We start from the raw sequence: 20091 nt of genomic DNA, 5'->3' as shown, positions 1-20091 counted from the left end.
CAAAATAATCAAATATGTGTCTTAATTTTTCTCGATATATGTTAAACAAATACTATTCAGATCGAAACAAACATTTACAAAACCATAATATTATATTTCAATTAAATAAGGGCGAAACAACCGACTTGTACGGGCGAAACGACCAAGGGTGAAACAACTCAGGGTGACCTAGGGAGAACAGGTTTTAGGGCGAAACGACCCGATACCACCAATATGTCTTAATTCATGTCATTTTCGTTAAATTGAAAGCAAAACTTAATTATCAACTTAAGTCGTTTATTTATACTACATTACCTCTTCCTCTGATGATTGATTTACCCAGCACTGACTCTGAAAGTATTGGGAATGGAATTTACTGGCAATGTGTAAGTGTAGCTGGCCAAAATGTGTGTCTCTTTTTCGTATGAAATGCAGATAGTAGTTTGCAATTCCCTACACTGAACAGTGTAACATCATAAACTACAAAGAAGCGGTTATGTTGCTAATGCCCTGGGTTATTTTGCTTAAAATAATCCAATAAAATAAATGAAGTGTAGTCATTCTGGTCTGTTGGCGTTATGTAAAAGTTCATTTAAGGTAAAAAGCTGGGTTAAACAGCTACTCTGATAAAAAGTTTACCATATATTGACATTTTGTTATTATTATTATTATGTATAACTAGAAATTCTAATTATTATTATTTATGATAAAAGTATTTTTAATATTTATTTTAAACTAGAATGTGTAAGTTGTTTTCATGTTTTATGATTTTCCGTATTTTATTGTTTTAGCACACAAAGGCCACCATGTCAATAGGAGGTGAGACCAGCGCAAAAAAGATAAAAAGGGCTAGGAACTCAGGTCGCGAGTTTACCGACCCAGACCACACCGCGAGGACGTTTTCTTTATTAAATGATATGAGAAGGTAAGATTTTGTTGTGATGTACCCAGTTATTGGTTGATTGAACTCGATTTTATAGGCAAACAGGTATTTTTTAACATGGGTCTTGCCTTCACCAGGAAGAACTTTGAGCTGTTCGTATGTACTCATAAAAGCTCAAAAAATCCAAGAAGAACTATTACATTAATATGACGTTGTATAGCAAATGGCACCAACATATTTTGACCCTGATTTCTATCGATGAAGGTATTTATTTTGTACCCAAAATGCTTATCAATTAAGATTTATTCACTTAGTAATTACATGTTTCTTCAGAAGAGTATAAATTGTGTTTTCTTTCACAGCGTACTTGGGCCTATTTATAGGAACCTAATATTGTCATTTTCGTTTGCCTTAAAAACAAGACTTTCGTGATGACATCACATGCATGCCCTCCGAGTATTTGTTTCATTAACAGCTTGAAAATAAAGACAAATACAACAAACAAGAAGAAAAATAGGTATAAGTGCATTTTAAGGTCTTATGTCTACTTAAATAATAAAAATTTATCAATATTCCACACGTTCATTTTTAGCTCGACTATTATATATGAAATATACATAGTGGAGCTATCCTACTCACTTGACATATTGCTTTTATATTTTGCATACTTCTTTACCAACATGACCCTAATCTATAAACAAAATGTGAAAGGCAATAACATCAAGGTCAAGTTTGATAATCAGTCAAATTGACTCAGACACTTCTGAGTTACGGCCCTTCAATCATCGAAAAAAATGCGTTTTTCTCTTTTTTCTCGTTTCCGCTAAATAACTCGAGGAAATGTCATAGGATCTTCACTGCACTTCATGAAAATGTGTAAGGTCAAGGTCAATGTCGTCCTTCAATGTCAAAGGTCAAATATATGGCTTCAAAGCGGCGCAGTAGGGGGCATTGTGTTTGACGAACACAGCTCTTGTTATTATTTTATTTTTGAAAGACCGTCCAACCATCCCACCAAAGCTTTTTTGGTCCCTTGTTGATAAAACAGAATGACTGATAGAATAAAAACTTGTTAATTTGTAAGTAGAAGTTCTAAAAAAGTTCAATTACTGTTTAAGTTTATATAAAAACGTGATAAATTGGTCACCAAATCATATCACTGCAGTGTGTATGGAACTATTGCTTTGCGTGGTTAAACATGCTGTAAATAAAAAGCTTGACAAGGATTTAATGAGAATTAATCTTTGAAGATAAGTCGTTTGTTGTTGTATTGTTTGCATAAATTTAGAAATTATGTTACTTGTTTATTGAATATATCGATAGATGGTCACAATTGTGTTTTTTTCCTCGAGTCATTTTTATGTTTTATGTGTTCAAACCAGTTTAGCACATACATACATGTTTATTATTATAACAGATTTGGTTGCTTCATATTTTTACTTTTCAATTTAATTTCAGACAAAATGTCATATGCGATGTCGTTCTGGTGGCAGGTGCAACAGAGATTCCTTGTCATAAAGTAGTCCTGTGTGCCTGCAGCCAGTATTTCTACGCCATGTTCACTGGCAATATGGCTGAGGCCAAAGCCAACCGCATCACTTTGCACGAAATAGACCCTTTAGCACTGGTACTATTGATAGAGTTTCTATACACGTCAAGATTACAGGTTACTGAAGGAAATGTGCAGGTACCATGAACATTTGAAACTTGAATTGTGCTAAACACTTAAGCCTTGCTTTTGCGTCCAAAAACTAGGTCAAGTATTACATAAACATTGATACAACTCAAGAGGCTATATTCATGACTCGGTCTTAATAAAACTCGTTAGGAATGTTTATCTTGACATTTCCTAGGCATGATAGGCAGTATTGGCTTTATTTTTGAGGCATTGGCACTGTTGTGCTAACAGCTTAGGGATTTCACTATCGCTAATCAATTTTAACTAACTTGAATTAACCCAAACCAAAGTATTTTTTCTGTAATATTTGTTTTAAAAAAATATATGAAAGGAACATAGAACAATGAAGATTAACAAAATAAACGCTGTATAAATTATGTTTTTATTCACAGTTTATGTTCGACAACAAATATAGACGTCTATTCACTGACACACAGGTCTTACATTATTTCAAATCTCTTCAAGGTGATATGAAAAAAGAGCACTCGTGACGAAAATGTCTGATGCTTCCAAAACGTAGGTCAAATCCTAGAAAAACCTTGTTATCACTCTAGATGCCTCTTTTATTAATCGGTTTGATGAAATATGATTTTACAATTTGAAGGTGATACTTGTATCAAGGTCATGTTGGGTCACTATGTCACCTGGTTTATTTGACAGTTGTTGTACCATGACCTCGGGTGACTGCTTTGAGGCCATCATGATCCTCTTGTGTGTGCTTTTATGTGAGCTAAAAACCTGAAACATTTTCCAACTATTTATCAAAATTAAAAAGACTAAGGTTACATATACGAATTATAACAGTGTCAAATACAATCGATGTGATTTATCTGTGCTTTCCACAGGATCTTTTCAAACGCCCTGGGGCAACGAAATATCGATTCAATTCTAAGCTATCAACGCTTAACTTTTTGATTATAACATTCACAAAGCTTTGCGTCATCTGTGTACATGTACTAAAATTCGGTTATGCGTCTTTTTATTTATATTGTTTAACGACATTTGATTTTTTAAACTTAATAAATGTCTGCGTAACATGAAATAGCATTCTTGATGCGAAATAAGTATGTAAATGTACATAAACATAAGGTTTATGTCATAAGGTAAATATTTTACTCTTGAACGGCACTGGTTCGATAATCCGGGATTCTTAATCCGGAAATTTCTGCCGGAACGGACGTGTCCGGATAAACGTGGGATCACTTTATTTCATTTTCCTTTGGATAAATAAAAAGTGCGCAAAAATTATGCAGACATGCACAACGTCTAGTTGAAAGTGTTGGTGAATTTATTGTTGCATAAAATATATAGCTTATAATTGAATTGATATTTCGTTGCTGTACACACTTTCTATGAGTCATTTTAAGTGAGTAACAGTTTTGTGATGACGGTCCGATTGTAATCAGCGTCTTAATTGGTCGCGTGTTCAGGTCATTAAAGACATTAAAGAAAATCAAACATCTGACCAAGTGTGTCATTTAAGATGCATCGTGTCATGCCCACATCAATTTAAGTTTAAAGTCGGAGTCCAACCATGTTTTGTCACGCCTATTAGCTATCACGCCTAAACACAATAATATTTCACGTCTCGGTGATCGCATTTTTGTTTAAACGACGGGTTGGCAATTAAGCCTTAGACAACAATACTTCACGCCTTGGTGATTGCGCTTTTGTTTATACGGCGGATGGGCAATTACGCCCCCATGTTGGGAAGCATCCGGATTAACGAGACATAATTACAACTAAATACACCGATCGGTGTCGCGAAATCTACGTCCGGATCCGATTCTGTTTACAAATCTAATCATGCTTATTTAAGAGTTCAACAAAACATTGATAGCTGGGTGTAATTCATTGAACAATGATTTATTCAAACGCTTTCCGAGTCAAACAAATATTGTGACCATATTATGCATAAAATGCACAATTCCAACGAGGGCTACACAAAGTTGCCATCATTAGTCGTCTGAGTAACTTGCAAAGATTTCATTGTTGAATGGTACAATGAGTGACGGATGTGTGTGGTAGAAAACAAAGCCAACAAACTGTCACAAAATCTAACACTTATGGCAATACTCGTCGTCTGAATGATTTTACTGCAGGTATCGACTGCCTGTGAGTGCTGTTTCCCATGCTAAGCATGCGCTCTAATTGGCCAATATCGATTTTCCAATACATCGACGCTCCGCCTCCGTGCAAGCTTTAGCTGGAAAAAGAGATACATGTTATTGACAGAGGGTCGTAAATGGGCTCTTAAAATACTCGGTGAAGACGATATCGCTTTGATCTACAGAAGGGCTAGTTGTAGAAAAATACATTTTTTATGAGTGAATTGCAAGCGCCTTGCTGATTATGATTGGGAAATTAAAACGCACCTGCGAAGGACAGTTAAATTTCCTGTTTAAAGCCCGTTGAACGTGATATACTATTGGAATCAAATTGATCGAGTGGTTATTTAATGTTTGCAGACACTGCTCCCAGCAGCCAGTATCTTGCAGATGTCCCAAGTTCAAGACGAGTGTTGTAATTTTCTTCACTCACAGCTGAATACCTCAAACGCTCTAGGAATCAAAGCTTTTGCGGATTTGCATTCCTGTTCAGATCTCTTTTCGTACGCCAGTAGATACTGCGAAGAACATTTCACGTAAGGAATGTTGTCATGATATTTCTAGGAAATGTCACGAGGTGTTGTTATAAGTTTGATGAAGCAACTGTTCTCAGCGTCTGTATGTCCTTTTCAAAATACTGTTTTGTATAGCTTTTTTGTAATTGACCTGTTTCAAATTAAATCTTGTCTGATCATTTCAAATGTTCATGCATCATATGGAAATATTATTTTTTAGATGTTATGATTACGTTATTATAAAAATAATACATTTGAGAGCATGCTTTATAAAAGCCATGGCGATTTTAGTATTTCAATTATTTAAGCTCTAGTTTCTTTTGTGCCATTCTTCTAGTATGGAAATGCCATCCTTGCAAGCCTACATGGCTATAAGTCTTTTTCGTGGTTGAGTACTGTTCACAAAAGTTGTAAGGCACTAAATGCAATTATCATAACTTATGTTGAGTGCTCCAAACTATTGTTTTTTTTATTTATAACTGAAGAACTCATCTTGAAATCGCAGCAATAAATATTCAAATGTTAATTGCATTTATCAGTTTGTGCCAAAATCAGACAAACGAGTAAAAATCTGTTATAACCCAAGCATTTTATCCCACGCCATAGGTGGGGGGATATTGTTTTGGCGTTGTCCGTCCGTCTTTACGTCCGCCCGTCCGTCCGTCCGGCACTTTTGTGTCAGAGGCCATATCTTGGAAGTGCTTTGGCCGATTTCATTATATATATATATATATATATATATATATATATATATATATATATATATATATATATATATATATATAATATGGATAAGAGGATTATGCACGCCAAATGGCATTGTAAACCATCTGTTAATAACGGAGTTATAGCCCTTTGTATCTTGAAATAAAAAGCTTTTTAATATAAGCTTAGAGCTTTATCTCAATAAACACATGAGCCAGAGCCATAACTTGCCATAGTTGTCTCAATCATCTGTGGCTGCTTCAAATTCAACACCCATAATCCCATAGGCTAACGTCATGGCCCTTTGTTTCTTGAAAAAATGCTTTTTAATATAAGCTAAGAGCTTTATCTCCAGTAACACATGAGCCAGAGCCATGAAACTTGCATAGTTGTTTTCAATCATATCGGGGTGCTTTACATCCAACATCCTTAATCCTAGGGGCTAAGGTCAAGGTCACACATTGAGGTCAAAGGTCAACAATTTGATGAATTATGCATTATTTAGTCATTCCTTTACTATGCATCAAGGGATTATGTAATTACTGTCCACAATTGTTCTCCATTATCTAGCCGAGTGTCAAATATAAGATCCAGGTTGCTAGGGTCATGGTCAAAGTCACACACAAAAATCAAAATCACACATTTTGATTAAATATGTCTTATTTGGTGAGGATTCTACCATGCAACAATGGATTCTCAAAATCTCCTGATGTAATTGTTCCCAATTATCAGGCAGTGCAAGACCTCTGTGTTTTTGACCACAGTCAAGGTTATTTATTATTTAGCCATGATTTTGCTATGCATCAGTGGATCCGTAATAACCTTCCATAATTATTCTCCATCTTCTTCCTTGCTGTGTGTCATATGTAAGATTTATGTCCAGGGTTAAGGTCAATGTTCATGTCTAGGGTTAAGGTCAATGTCACACAATACACTTAATGTAATGTCATACGATTCACATCAAGGGTCAAGGTTACACAAATGCTTCATGTAAGGTCGTACGCTAAACCCCTAAACTGACCAGCATTTTTTTCCAGAATTATGTATACATCTTTGTACTTAGAAATTACAGGTTAGAGATTTTGTGCTCCAACAAGGAAGAACATATAGTCGCTGACTTGTCTGTCTTTCCTCTTCTCATAATTTTATCTGGAGGAGGATATTGTTTTGGCGTTGTCCATCCGTCCTTTTATCTGGATGAGATTGTTTTGGGGAAATCCATCCGACTAGAAAACTTTTGTGTCCGGAAGCATATTGTGGAACTGCTTTCGTGCATTTCAAAACTAGTTTGTACATAAATGCATTTCCTTTTATCAAAAAATATATGCATAAAATGTTATGTTTTAAGTTTTTGATGTTCCCAAATACTAATGATACACGCATGTTTGGCCCATGTTCACCAACCATTCTTAATTGATTGTACATTTAGACTAATTAATACCCCCCCCCCCCGCTAAAGGCGGAGGGATATAGAAATGGTGTTGTCCGTCAGTCCGCCCGTCTGTCACAATGTTTAAATTGGCGGGGGATATCAATTAGCTTATTTCCTTGCAAGGGCCTTATAAATGCCCCTTCCCCTTAGAGAATTTCTTAAAATTGATGCAAATTTCCACAAATTGCAAGTTTACTTTGTGAAATTTCTTCCCCCTTTTCAGTTTTGTTGATAAATTTGTTCCCCAAAATGGAAGGCCAGACACTTTCCCAAAATCAAGAAAAGCAGCCCTGTAACCATGTTGGAGCTCAAATACTTTATTCAACATTTCAGCTGGGTATTATGTTCATACTTATGTCTTTTAAAAGTGCATGTGAAATGTAAATGAAAGTCGGTAAGAGCACTCAGTTCTAACATGGAAATATCAATCCAGTGTGCACTCTGTTCCAGGGAAATCATCCAGTGTGAAGAATTCCTATCAGTGCCAGTGGAAAGTATATGCAGTCTAATCCGTATTGACCGGCTGGATGTCACCTCGGAAGAACAGGTACTGGTTTGATGAATAGTGGTAGAAATCGATATGTCTTTATTGAATCCTTGCTAACAATTTCAAATTTGATGTCTGCTTTGAAACTCTACTTTAGTTCATTAGAATGAAGACATTTTAACCAGATTTAGTTTAGCCAACTATTTCAATGTTAAGGGAATTTTCATAGTAATCGTGTGGTTTCCTGAATAAATTATTGGGGGTTTAATAGCTTATGAACAAATGAAGTTATCCAATCAACATGTGCACCATGTGTCTTGTGACAAGGCAGCTGTGACTTTCATCCTTACTGAAATTCATGACTGCCGTGAGTGTTGTAATGCTATTTCTAGAAAAAGGACTGATTATAGCAAGAGTACTAATTAAAATAAAACAAGGCGCTTCAGGCTCATCTTAAAATTACTTTGTTTAAGATGTTTACCTCTTATGATCTACACTTCTGCCCATGCAGGTGTTTGAGGCAGTATTGTCTTGGGTGAATCATGACGATAGCCGACAGGAATTTATCTCGCAACTCATGGAAAATGTCCGTTTGCCGCTGATGTCACATGAATATCTTGTGCAGCGCGTGGAAAAGGAACCACTCATGAAGACAAACAGTCGCTGCAAGGACTTCCTTTCTGAAGCAAAACAGTTCCATTTGCTGAAGGGGCAGCAGAAGGCGACATTTAAGACACCCCGTACCATACCAAGAACTTCTAAGGTACAATATTTTTATTGAATAGTCACACACTGGTGAGCTTTTGTAAATAAAGTTTTTTTGCTTTTAATTATCCCCCGCCATAGGCAAAGGGATATTGTTTTGGCATTGTTCGTCCTTCCGCCCATCCGTCTTTCCGTCCGTCCGGCAGTTTTGTGTCTGGTGCCATATCTTGGAAGTGCTTTGGCGGATTTCATTGAAACTTGTTATAAGTTTATATTTATTAATAACGGAGTTATGGCCCTTAGAATCTTAAAAAAAGGTTTTTAATATAAGCTTAGAGCTTTATATCCATTAACACATGATCCAGAGCCATGAAACTAGCCATAGTTGTTCTCCATCATCTGGGGTTGCTTCACATTCAACACCCATAATCATAGGGGCTAAAGTGTAGGTCACACATTGAGGTCAAAGGTTACAAATTTGATAAATTATACATAATTTAGTCATTCCTTTACTATGCATCAATGTATTCTTTAATAACTGCCCAAAGTTGTTCTCCATTATCTAGCTGAGTGTCAAATATAAGATCCACGTTGCAAGGGTCATGGTCAAAGTCACATACAAAGGTCAAAAGCACACATTTTGATTAAATATGTCTTATTTGGTAAGGACTCTACCATACTAAAATGGATTATCAAAACGTCCTGATGAAAGTGTACTCAATTATCAGGCAGTGCAAGACCTCTGTGTTTTTTACCAAAGTCAATGTCACACATCAATTGGTCACACATTTGTAGAAATATTTATTATTTAGCCATTATTTTTTCTATGCATCAGTGGATTCTGTAATAACCTTCCATAATTCTTCTCCATCTTCGTCCTTGCTGTGTGTCATATGTAAGATTCATGTCTAGGGTTAAGGTCAACGTCACACAATATACTTGATGTAAGGTCATACGACTCACATCAAGGGCCAAGGTAACACAAATGCTTCATGTAAGGTTGTACGCTAAACCCCTGAATTTACCAGCATTTTTTCCAGAATTATGTATACATCTTTGTACTTAGAAATTACAGGTTAGAGATTTTGTGCTCCAACAAGGGAGGGCATTTAGTCGCTGACTTGTCTGTCTTTCTTTCTCACATAATTTTATCTAGAGGAGGATATTGTTTTGGCGTTGTCCATCCGTCCTTTCATCTGGATGAGATTGTTTTGGCGTTGTCCATCCGCCCAGAAAACTTTTGTGTCCAGAAGAATATTGTTGAAACTTGGTGTGAGTGTAAACATAGATAAGCAAACGATGCACACCAACGTTTGTTGCACACCACCTTTTAATGCAGAATAATCACCCTTTGTTCCTTAAAATACTTTTTTCTTAGTTTTTTTGTCAATACTGTTTAGGTATATTGAATTAAAATAAGGATATTTTTTGCGTTGTCTATCCGTTTTCCATCCAGAACACTTTTGTGTCCAAAAAATTTATTTAGCGGGGCATATCAATTCAACGAATATCTTGTAGAATAAAAAAGTGCGGTTTGTACTGTTCAATTTATGTTTTTAAACCTTTATTTTGGGATCTTTCTTAAGAAGAATAACGCAAGGAGGGGGATGGTAAGCCTTCAGTTATTATGACCCACCCTTTAAAAATATGGGGTCATTCCATTTTATGCTATCCTTTTAAAAATACATCTCTTTTCTGTGCCTTTTTATTTCTGTGTTCTGGTAAATACAGACACACGCACTGTGAAATTCTTTATTAGATAGTGATGATTATATATTATAAGTTTCATATTATATTACTTAATATTGACATCATATTATACTCAATAAAGAACATACCTCATGGAATAATGTTGAATGGATGATTTAATATAATAACTTGGGTAGAAACACCATTAATAATAAACACTTACAATGTAAATTCTTTACCATGCAAAGATTTTTCATGAAAGAAGTCCCCTGCTGCTTTTTTCAGGATCCAGCCCCCTGCCATTTTTAAGTCTGGCTAAATTGCTACCTTATCACATGAAAAGTAACCAAATGCAAATTTTGGAAGTGTTTTGGTGAAAAAAATTAACTCAGAGAGTTTAATGTAATAGTATCTGCCTATTTTACATATAATAAAAAAATGAAGAACAACTACCAACAATAATTTATCGTGTTATGCATTTGAATAGCAAGATTAATTTGCGTCACAAATTGAATTTTATTTTATGTTAAAAAAGTATGCCTTGTATGCATTTACAATCCATTGCATACTTTAATGGTGTACATAATCCACATATTAACTGTATGCATGCCCCAGTGGTGAAGAGTTTATAGAGCGCGAACAACTTGTTAAATTATAGAATATAATGACCAGCATAGCTCCAGACCACGTACGCTTTTTCTACCCTGTTGGCGTATACAACAACAAAACCTTGCTTGACTATGGTGGACTGCGAAGTTTCCGACAAGACTGCTTTAATGTTCAGGCCGTGTTGGAGCTCAATTGGCTGCTTATTGCATAATACTAGTTTTGCATGTCATGACTCATATAGAATACAGTTCATGAGTATTGGTATTTATCAGAAAAGCTGTATCATAAGTCATTATAGTCTGGCCTGCAATTAACAACATACAAACTCTTAACTATGAGGCTACACATTTCAGGTGATGCTTGTGATAGGAGGAAATGCAATGAATGAAGTATTCAGCAGCGTGGAGTGCTTTGATTTCAAGGAAGACCGCTGGTACCAACAGCTGGCAGAAATGCCGTCGGGGAGATATAGATGTGGTGAGAATTATATGAACATCTTGAGCTGGGGCCACATCCTGTCCAAGGATTATCTTTAAAATATTGTGACCGTTGGTTTAATATATTTATTGCTAAAAAGATCATAAAAATAAATTTGTTTTAAATTAAAATGGTACTTCAAAATTTGCAAACTTGCATGTTATAAACGCATATTTTGCACAATTGTTACGCTATATTCCTATCTTGTACGAAGTTATACTGTTATGCATGAAACAGTTTTTCTTATAAGTCACTTTTATTTCATCAAATCTAAATAACATATTTTTGTCATATGAATGTTTGTACTGTATATTGTATCTTAGAGTCAAATAGTATGCATATGTATAATTAAGAATTACCAAAATCATTGGTCCGTAACGGGTAGGTCATTTTTTTTATTTGCTTTTCAAGTTGTTGTTGCACACATTTGAAACAATTTGAAAGGTGTCATTTTACAATTGGAACATTGGCTTGCCATAAAAAAATGTTCAAAATTTGAATTAGGTTCCTCATAGAGCATAAAAGGGCTACTGGGTTATTAGTGAATTAATAAAGTTTTTATGAAATGTGTCATTGTTTATCAGGCGTTGCTGTTGTAAACGGTATGGTGTATGTGGTCGGTGGATGCAATGAGCGCTTTGAGTCACTGTCTACAGTTGTCATGTACGACCCCTCCAAGGACCTATGGACAAGCTGCCCTGCAATGAATCGACGGCGCGAATCCCTGGGGGTCGCTGTGCTCAATGATGTCATATATGCTGTCGGGGGTATTGATCGCTCATTGGGTAAAGTTGTTTTAATAATTTGTCAATATTACTTTCGAGATTTTATTTAAAAATATACATATCTCAATTCTAACATGTTCTCTGTATTTATTTAAAAGATTATAAATGAAAACTTTATTTAATCCATACTCAACTAGTCTTTCTACATCTGCATAGTTTAGTTCACACTAGTGTTGGTAACGTGCCCATGAATCATTTAACATTAAATATGACATCTCCTTTATTCATAATTGTATGAGTATTGTCAGAGTTCTTAACACAATTTAAATCACATATAGTAAGGTTTTCAATAAAATAACGATCGTTTGTATTAGCTCACCTGAGCACAACGTGCTCATGGAAGAGCTTTCAGGATCACTTTTTTCCGTCGTCCGTCGTTCGTCGTCAACACTTTGCCTTGTAAACACTCTAGAGGCCACATTTCTTGTCCGTTCTTCATGAAACTTGGTCAGAACATTTGTTCCAATAATACATTGACCGCGTTCAAAACTGGGTCATGCTGGGGCAAAAACGAGATCAATAGTTTAAAAAAAAGAAAACCCTTGTGGACACATATTTTTTCCCAATCGTAATGTAACTTTGTCAAAATGTTTGTCTTATTGATATATTGGTTGAGTTCAAAAATGGTTCCGATCTGTTAAAAAACATGGCTGTAAGGGGGCGGGGCAGTTTTCCTTATATGGCTGTGGAGAAACCTTGTGAACACTCTAGAAGTCACAATTTTTGCCCAATCCTCATGAAACTTTGTTCAAACTTTAGTTATATTAGCTCAGCAGTTTTCGGATAAAACCCGAGGTATTGTCATAGCCAGCTCGTCGTATCGTGTCGTGTCTTTCCGGCGTCCGCCATGCTAAAACCTAAACATTGGCTCTAAAATCAAAGTGCTTCCATCTACAACTTTGAAACTTCATATGTAGATGCACCTTGATGAGTTCTACACGCCACACCCTTTTTTGGGTCACTAGGTCAAAGGTCAAGGTCACTGTGTTCTCTTTAAAAAATCTGCCAAGCTTTCATTTATTCAAAACTGTACCCGCAGCCGAGCGTTGGCACCGGTAATGCGATGCTCTTGTTGATATTTCGGACGAGTTTGACATGGTCTAGATCGGTGAAGTTTTCTTTATATGGTTATAGTGACAGCATGTGAACACTCTAGAAGTCACATTTTTTGTCCAATCTTCATGACATTTGGTTATGGTCAGAACATTTGTTTCCTGGATACGACAGTTGAGTTCGAAAATGGTTCGGATCGGTAAAAACATTGCCGCCAGGGGGGAGGATTCAATTTCGTAAAATTTACATAGTAAAAAAAGCTTGTGAACTATCTAGAAGTCACTTTTTTGCCTAATTATTATACAATGTGGTCAAAACATTGGTTTTGTAGATATCTCGGACGAGTTATAAAATTGTCATGATTATTTTAAAAATATGGCTACCAGGGGGTGGGCAGTTTTCTGTATATGTATACATGTAAAGAGTTAAAACAGTATAGAAGATACATTTTTGGTCAAATCTTCATGAAATTTGGTCAGAACATTTGCTTCCTGGATATTATGGTTGAGTTTGAAAATGGTTTCGATCCGTCAAGAAACATGGCCCCCGGAGGGGGTCGATTTCCGTACATATATTTAATAAAAATTCTTCTGAACACTATAGAAGTCACATTTTTTGCCCAATCATCATGACATTTTGTCAACACATTGTTTTTATGGATATCTCGTGCAAGGTCCAAAATGGTCGTGATCAGTAAAACAACATGGCCGCCAGGGGTGGGGTAGTTTTCTCTTTATGTATATAGTGAAAAGAAGACACATTTTTTGCCTAATCTTTATGACATTCGGTCAGAACATTTGTTTCCTGGATATGACGGTTGAGTTCAAAAATTGTTTTGATCCATCTAGTAACATAGTCCTTATATTTATATAGTAAAAACGCTTGTGAACACTCTTAAAGTCATATTTTTTTCCAATCATCATTAAACTTGGTCAAATATGGTTTTATTGATTTGTCGGATTAGTTTAAATCTTAGTTTTTTCCATTTTTTGCTCTCAGGTGAGCGACTCTGGGCCTCTTGTATGTAAAATATTCCACTAAATATCTATTTTTGGTTCCAATATATTATTAAGAAACAATAATGCATGTGTGTAAATTCCCATAAAGCAGTATTCTTAAAATATCTATCATAAATATTGCAGCCTCATCTCATGCTACAGTTGATATCTGCATATTTGATTCCAGTAATTGAAATGTTGCCCTCTATTTCAGTTCTCATATCTGCCGAGTGTTTTGATGTTCGGACGGGAGAGTGGCGTCCAATTGCCAACATGAGCACCGCGAGGTGTTCATTGGGGGTTGGAGTACTCAACGGTACATACTACACATAACACAGGTGTAACATGTGAAACAAAAGTTATGCGCTTATTCAAACAAGCTTTATACATGTGTGTCGTTAGGTAGGTATGTCAGTCCAAAGACCGTCTCTTTTCTGTGCGATTTGTAGAGATTGTTTGAAATACTATCATGAATATTGATATGATGGTAATTGATTGTTTAAAGCGTGTGATATGGCTCTGTGTCATGTACATACAACTTTAAGGGCACAATTCAAACTTAAATGTAAAAGACATGCATTTGTCAACATAGTCATAGCTCTTTTGTTCAGTGCTTTTGAGCAAATAATTTTTTTAAAGTTTGCAGAAATATTATCTTATATGGGAGTGTGTCAAGCTGACTATCTTTAAGTTTAAGATCCTTGTTGAGATCAAAGGTCAAAATGTAGAATGAAATTGCCAAAGATGTAAACTGTGTCGAAAGATTATATGAGTACTTAAGTGAGAGCTCTTGTTTGGTTTTCACTAAAGTTGATGAATTATTTTGTTGTTGCAGGATTTGTCTATGCAGTGGGTGGGGATAATGGGGGTGATGGTCCTTCATTTATCACCTCCGTAGAGCGCTACAACCCTTTGGATGATGTCTGGACCCCTGTGGCTGAGATGTCAGGCGAGCGCAATGACGCTGGTGAGTTACCGGCTGATATAGAAAAGCTGTTCAGGAAATACATAACATTCACCCTTTGAATGTGTGCGCATATTTGCATGTATCTGTTGCCAATAGTTTGTATTTTAACTTCGCAAACTTTGTGCAAAAGGATACCATATGGCATTTAAATTTGAAAGGACATGGTACCTTTTGCACCATTGTGTTGAAATAAAACTGCCTGACAGAACTTCACAGAAATGCTTTTTGGGAAAACTTCGTTTTAAATTTATAAAAAAATATATTGTTTGATAACTTGACCCTTTGAATTACATCATTTATATTGAGGTAAATAGTAAAAAGTATTTAAATAATCGTCTCATGAAACCCTTAGGCCGAGAATCGCGAATCTCTAATGTTCAGAGGTATTGTAGTTGATTATAGGACTATGCAATTATATACTGGCCCTTTAAAAAGGGTGAACAAATTTTCCCCTGGGTTCATATCTGGCTAAGCCTAGAGGCTCACATGGTTTCCATAGACCTGAAAAGCTCAATGCTTTTAAATATTGTCTCCTCTGAAATTTTAAGACCACATATCTCATATTTGAAGTGTGACAGTATATATTGGTCTTATAAAAAGTGTGTTTAAATTATTCCTGCACAGTCGAAACTAGTACAAACTCACCTCAGCATATAGTAAATATTCTGATTAAGCCTAACTAAAGGAAAAGTAATTAACATTGGTTAAGTAAATAATATCTATGTGTAGGTGTCGGAGTGATAGACGGGGTTTTGTATGTGGTGGGGGGAGAGGTTGAGTATCAGTGCCTCAAATCTGTAGAGATGTACAATCCTGAGACCAACATTTGGACGCCACTGGCAGACATGCAAAAATGTCGTAGAAATGCAGGTTTGTTTTATTTTAAATTCAATGAAAGGGAATAATGCTTGTTTTGTATTACTATTATTGTGCGAATTAGAGCTGTCACTGGATCACAAGTTGGTTTGGTTGTGTGTTTATGTTTAGCCATTCCAGGAACAATCTTTACTTGGTCAAAATCAAATATTCACTAAGTACAATTCCCGTGTTTGCAGAGTCCATGCTCTATTTTCACTGGGTCCACTCCCAGTATTCACTGAGTCCAAGTCTCATATTAACTGAATCCAGGTCTCATATTCACTGAGTCCAAGTCCCATATTACCTGAATCCAGGTCTCATATTCACTGAGTCTAAGTCCCATATTCACTGAATCCAGGTCGCTTATTCACTGCGTCAAGGCCCCATATTGACTGAGTCCAGGTCCTATATTCACTGTCTCCACTACACATATTCACTGAGTTCAGGTCCCATATTCACTGAGTCCAGGTAAATTATTCACTAAGTCCAGGTCCCATATTCACTGAGTCTAGGTCTCATATTCACTGGGTCCAGGTTCCATATTCACATAGTTCGGTTCCCATATTCACTGAGTCCAGTTCCCATATTTACTGAGTCCAGGTCCCATATTCACTAAGTCCAGGTCCCATTTCCTCTGAGGCCAGGTCACATATTCACAAAGTCCAGGTCTCATATTTACTGAGTCCAGGTTCCATATTCAGTGAGTCCAGGTCTCTGAGTCCAGCTCCCCTATTCACTAAGTCCAGGTTCCATATTCACTGAGTCCAGTTCCCATATTCACTGAGTCCAGTTCCCATATTTACTGAGTCCAGTTCCCATATTTACTGAGTCCAGGTCCCATATTCACTAAGTAAAGGTCCCATATTCTCTGAGGCCAGGTCTCATATTCACTAAGGCCAGGTCTCATATTTACTGAGTCCAGTTTCCATATTCAGTGAGTCCAAGTATCATATTCACTGAGTTCAGGTCCATTATTCACTGAGTCTAGGTCCCATATTCACTTTGTCCAGGTCCCATATTCACTAAGTCCAGGTCTCATATTCACTGAGTCCAGGTTCCATATTCACTGAGTCCAGTTCCCATATTCACTGAGTCCAGTTCCCATATTCACTGAGTCCAGTTCCCATATTCACTGAGTCCAGTTCCCATATTCACTGAGTCCAGTTCCCATATTCACTGAGTCCAGTTCCCATATTCACTGAGTCCAGTTCCCATATTTACTGAGTCCAGGTCCAATATTGATTGAGTCCAGGTCCCATTTTTTCTGAGGCCAGGTCTCATATTCACTGAGTCCAGGTTCCATATTCAGTGAGTCCATGTCTCATGTTTACTGAGTCCAGGTTAGATATTCAGTGAGTCCAGGTCTCATATTCACTGACTCCAGGTCCCATATTCACTGAGTGCATGTCTTCTATTCACTATGTCCAGGCCCCTAATTTACTAAGTCCAGGTCCCATATTCACTTAGTCCAGGCCCATTATTCAATTTAGTCAATCAATAGAGCTGTTTCTAGTGTATTTTTCCATCGATTTTACTTTTCGTGTTTCAAACCTGATTGTTGTTTTTACTGAGATGAGTCATAATACATTGTAGTAAATACTACTCGAAAAATAAATAAACGGAGTCATCGGTCACATGGTTACATTCCCTTGACAACGTTAGGCTTCAGGAACAATCTATGTACAACAAACAGGAGCTGTCTTTATAACGACACATAAGCAGCTTTAATTATGCTGTGCCAAGGGGTTGCAAACACCAGCATGAACATAAAAATCAAAGATTATTTACATTTTCAAACAAATAAAAGCGAGAGACAGTGTTTTGTTAGAGCTGAAAAACAACAAGTTATTGATTGCGTTTGTTCGTTATTAGATTTTGCTCTTCATACCAACTTTAGTACACAATGGTCATTGTTGCATGCCTGTAAACGATTATTTTAATGAGTATGTGCAAATAGGTACCAAGTAATCAATGAGACCTAAAATTACTAATTTCATGATGCGAATTTCCCAATATGAGGATGTCATGATTCAAATTTTCATAAGTTCAGGACTTTAAGCTCTAATTCCAGGTTTTATATTCACCGAGTCCAGGTCCATTTGTGCAGTCTGGGCTGGTATTCATAAAGCTTTTAAGGCAAATCTTTACATAAGCTGGATTAAAGGGGAAATTTTCAAATTCAATTTTCTATTGAAATTCTAATGATTTCAGTTTTGTAATGCCATAATACTGTTCTTCTTTGCAAAATTAACTTAAATAAACCAATTAAATGAAAAAAGGCACCAAAATCAAAGGGTAAAAGACTTGAGGATTTTTTTATTATTTAAGAATTTTCTTAAGTTTACCCTTAGGAGCTTTATGAATACCAGGCCAGGTCTGTAACTATACTGACCACTTATGAGACCAGGAAACCTTTTTGGACTTCAAAGCAGACAGGGTAGCTCCCTGGCTGCATATGGCATAATATCCATGTTTGCATGAAACATTCATTGTAATTGTTAGCAAAGTGTTACAGGTCATCAAAACTAAATAATGTGTATTGTTTTATTTTGAAAGATGGATATGATATGACGTAGTTTCGTTTTGACTTCAGAACATACTTGTATGGAACAACTTGTTTTGAAGTGTAATACCACTGAATTTGCTATTGTTAATGTGCACAGTAATGGCATTAAATCTGTAAATAGGTAAAATATGTAATAGTTTGTAATGTACCTCGTATACAATACCAGTAGACATAATGAATCAGAAATTCATATCTGTATGTATACACTATGACTTTTAAAAACGTGTTTGAATGCATGTGAAGTGTGTAATTGTAAGTAAAAGCTGTAATTTCTGCCTGGATAAGCATGTTAATTGCAAAGTTTTATAATAGTTACCTGAATTTATATTTTGTATGATATGTTTGCTTATTGCATAACTGTTATTGGGTCATATTCATATTTTGTAGTAGAGATGATTAAACTAGAAATGAAGAGTTTTAAAGTTTTGAAGGATCATAAACCTAATTTGAGGAGGAAAAGCTATGCATGCTGGCTCTATGTGTTGATGTATGTGCATCTTTGTTTATCACTCAATAACGTCTTCGTTTGTTTATATCTTTCAGGTGTGGTTTCACACCACGGATTGTTATATGTAGTGGGTGGCGAAGAGAGATTTTGTGTACATTTCTCAGTGGAATGTTATGACCCTAAAGAAAACATGTGGACGTTGCTGCCTTCCAGCCTGATGAAGAGAAGAAGCAGAGCTGTAGTCGCAATCATAGACAGACCTTCATATCTAGGAAGATGCTACTGGGATTATTAGAACCAGGCTCAATTGTACAAGTGTGTCCAGACAATCTAAGCCGCATCATGCAAACATTGATATTATGCCTTATTTGGCAAATGTAGCCCTGGACCAACCTGCTTAGTTATGCAGTCAGACTACTGTGTCCGCTGTAGTTACCATAGTTTTTTGGAATCATTAGCGGATTAGCGGGTAGCTTATGACAAGACTGAAGATATACGCAGGCCGGTCTGGAACTAGGCTGGTGGAATATGATGCAAGACCCATTTTCGCATGATGCTTCTCTTATATTCAGATGATGGCTAGAAAGGTTAATAATTGACTTTTTTTATTAAAGCAATAGTTTCTTTATAGGTATCATATTATTAATTTATATGTTTTGTGAACATAAATGATAGAATTGCATGCAAAAACTTACAGTTATTTATATATTAAGAAAATGGAAACATGCAAGTTTTCAAATACTCTTTTTAAGTCAAGATAACTATTTTTGTGACACCTATTTTGCACTCCAAGATTTTCTTCAATAATAATTTACTCTAAATTTTTATTAATCCGGTGACATTGCACATGTAATGTGCAACCTGATAATTGTCATAAAACTGTGTCAAATTTTAAAGTTTGTAGACGAAATCAAAATTGTTATTTAAGAACAAACGGCATCCGGACAATCGGCTCCCTGCATATTTTGGCATTCCAGTAAAATCGTCACCTTGTAAATTTGTCGACCAGAACAATTGGCACCAAATTCAACTGTCCAACTGAACATTAGGCCCCAATTAAAGGCCATGCAACATTGAATGATTTTGCAATAAAGACATTTGACGAGATTAGTCAGTCCACAGTTTAATTAGTTTGCAAACACAACTGTT

General features: G+C 36.0%; 1 protein-coding gene across 1 annotated transcript; it reads left to right on the top strand.

Annotated features, from left to right (window-relative positions):
• Nucleotides 1-795: 795 nt before the first annotated feature.
• Nucleotides 796-19626, top strand: LOC127838245 (kelch-like protein 2). The gene is made up of 11 exons (XM_052365867.1): nucleotides 796-904; nucleotides 2321-2549; nucleotides 5009-5184; nucleotides 7751-7847; nucleotides 8299-8550; nucleotides 11144-11267; nucleotides 11852-12052; nucleotides 14318-14419; nucleotides 14939-15070; nucleotides 15800-15940; nucleotides 19038-19626. The coding sequence occupies exons 1-11, from the start codon at nucleotides 897-899 to the stop codon at nucleotides 19235-19237; spliced, it is 1662 nt and encodes a 553-aa protein (XP_052221827.1). The 5' UTR covers nucleotides 796-896; the 3' UTR covers nucleotides 19238-19626.
• Nucleotides 19627-20091: the final 465 nt, after the last annotated feature.

Source organism: Dreissena polymorpha, chromosome 7 (genome assembly GCF_020536995.1).
Source record: "Dreissena polymorpha isolate Duluth1 chromosome 7, UMN_Dpol_1.0, whole genome shotgun sequence".
NCBI classification, from domain to species: domain Eukaryota; kingdom Metazoa; phylum Mollusca; class Bivalvia; order Myida; family Dreissenidae; genus Dreissena; species Dreissena polymorpha.
The sequence above is the reverse complement of the archived record's forward strand: the minus strand, read 5'-3'. Positions and strand labels throughout refer to the sequence as shown.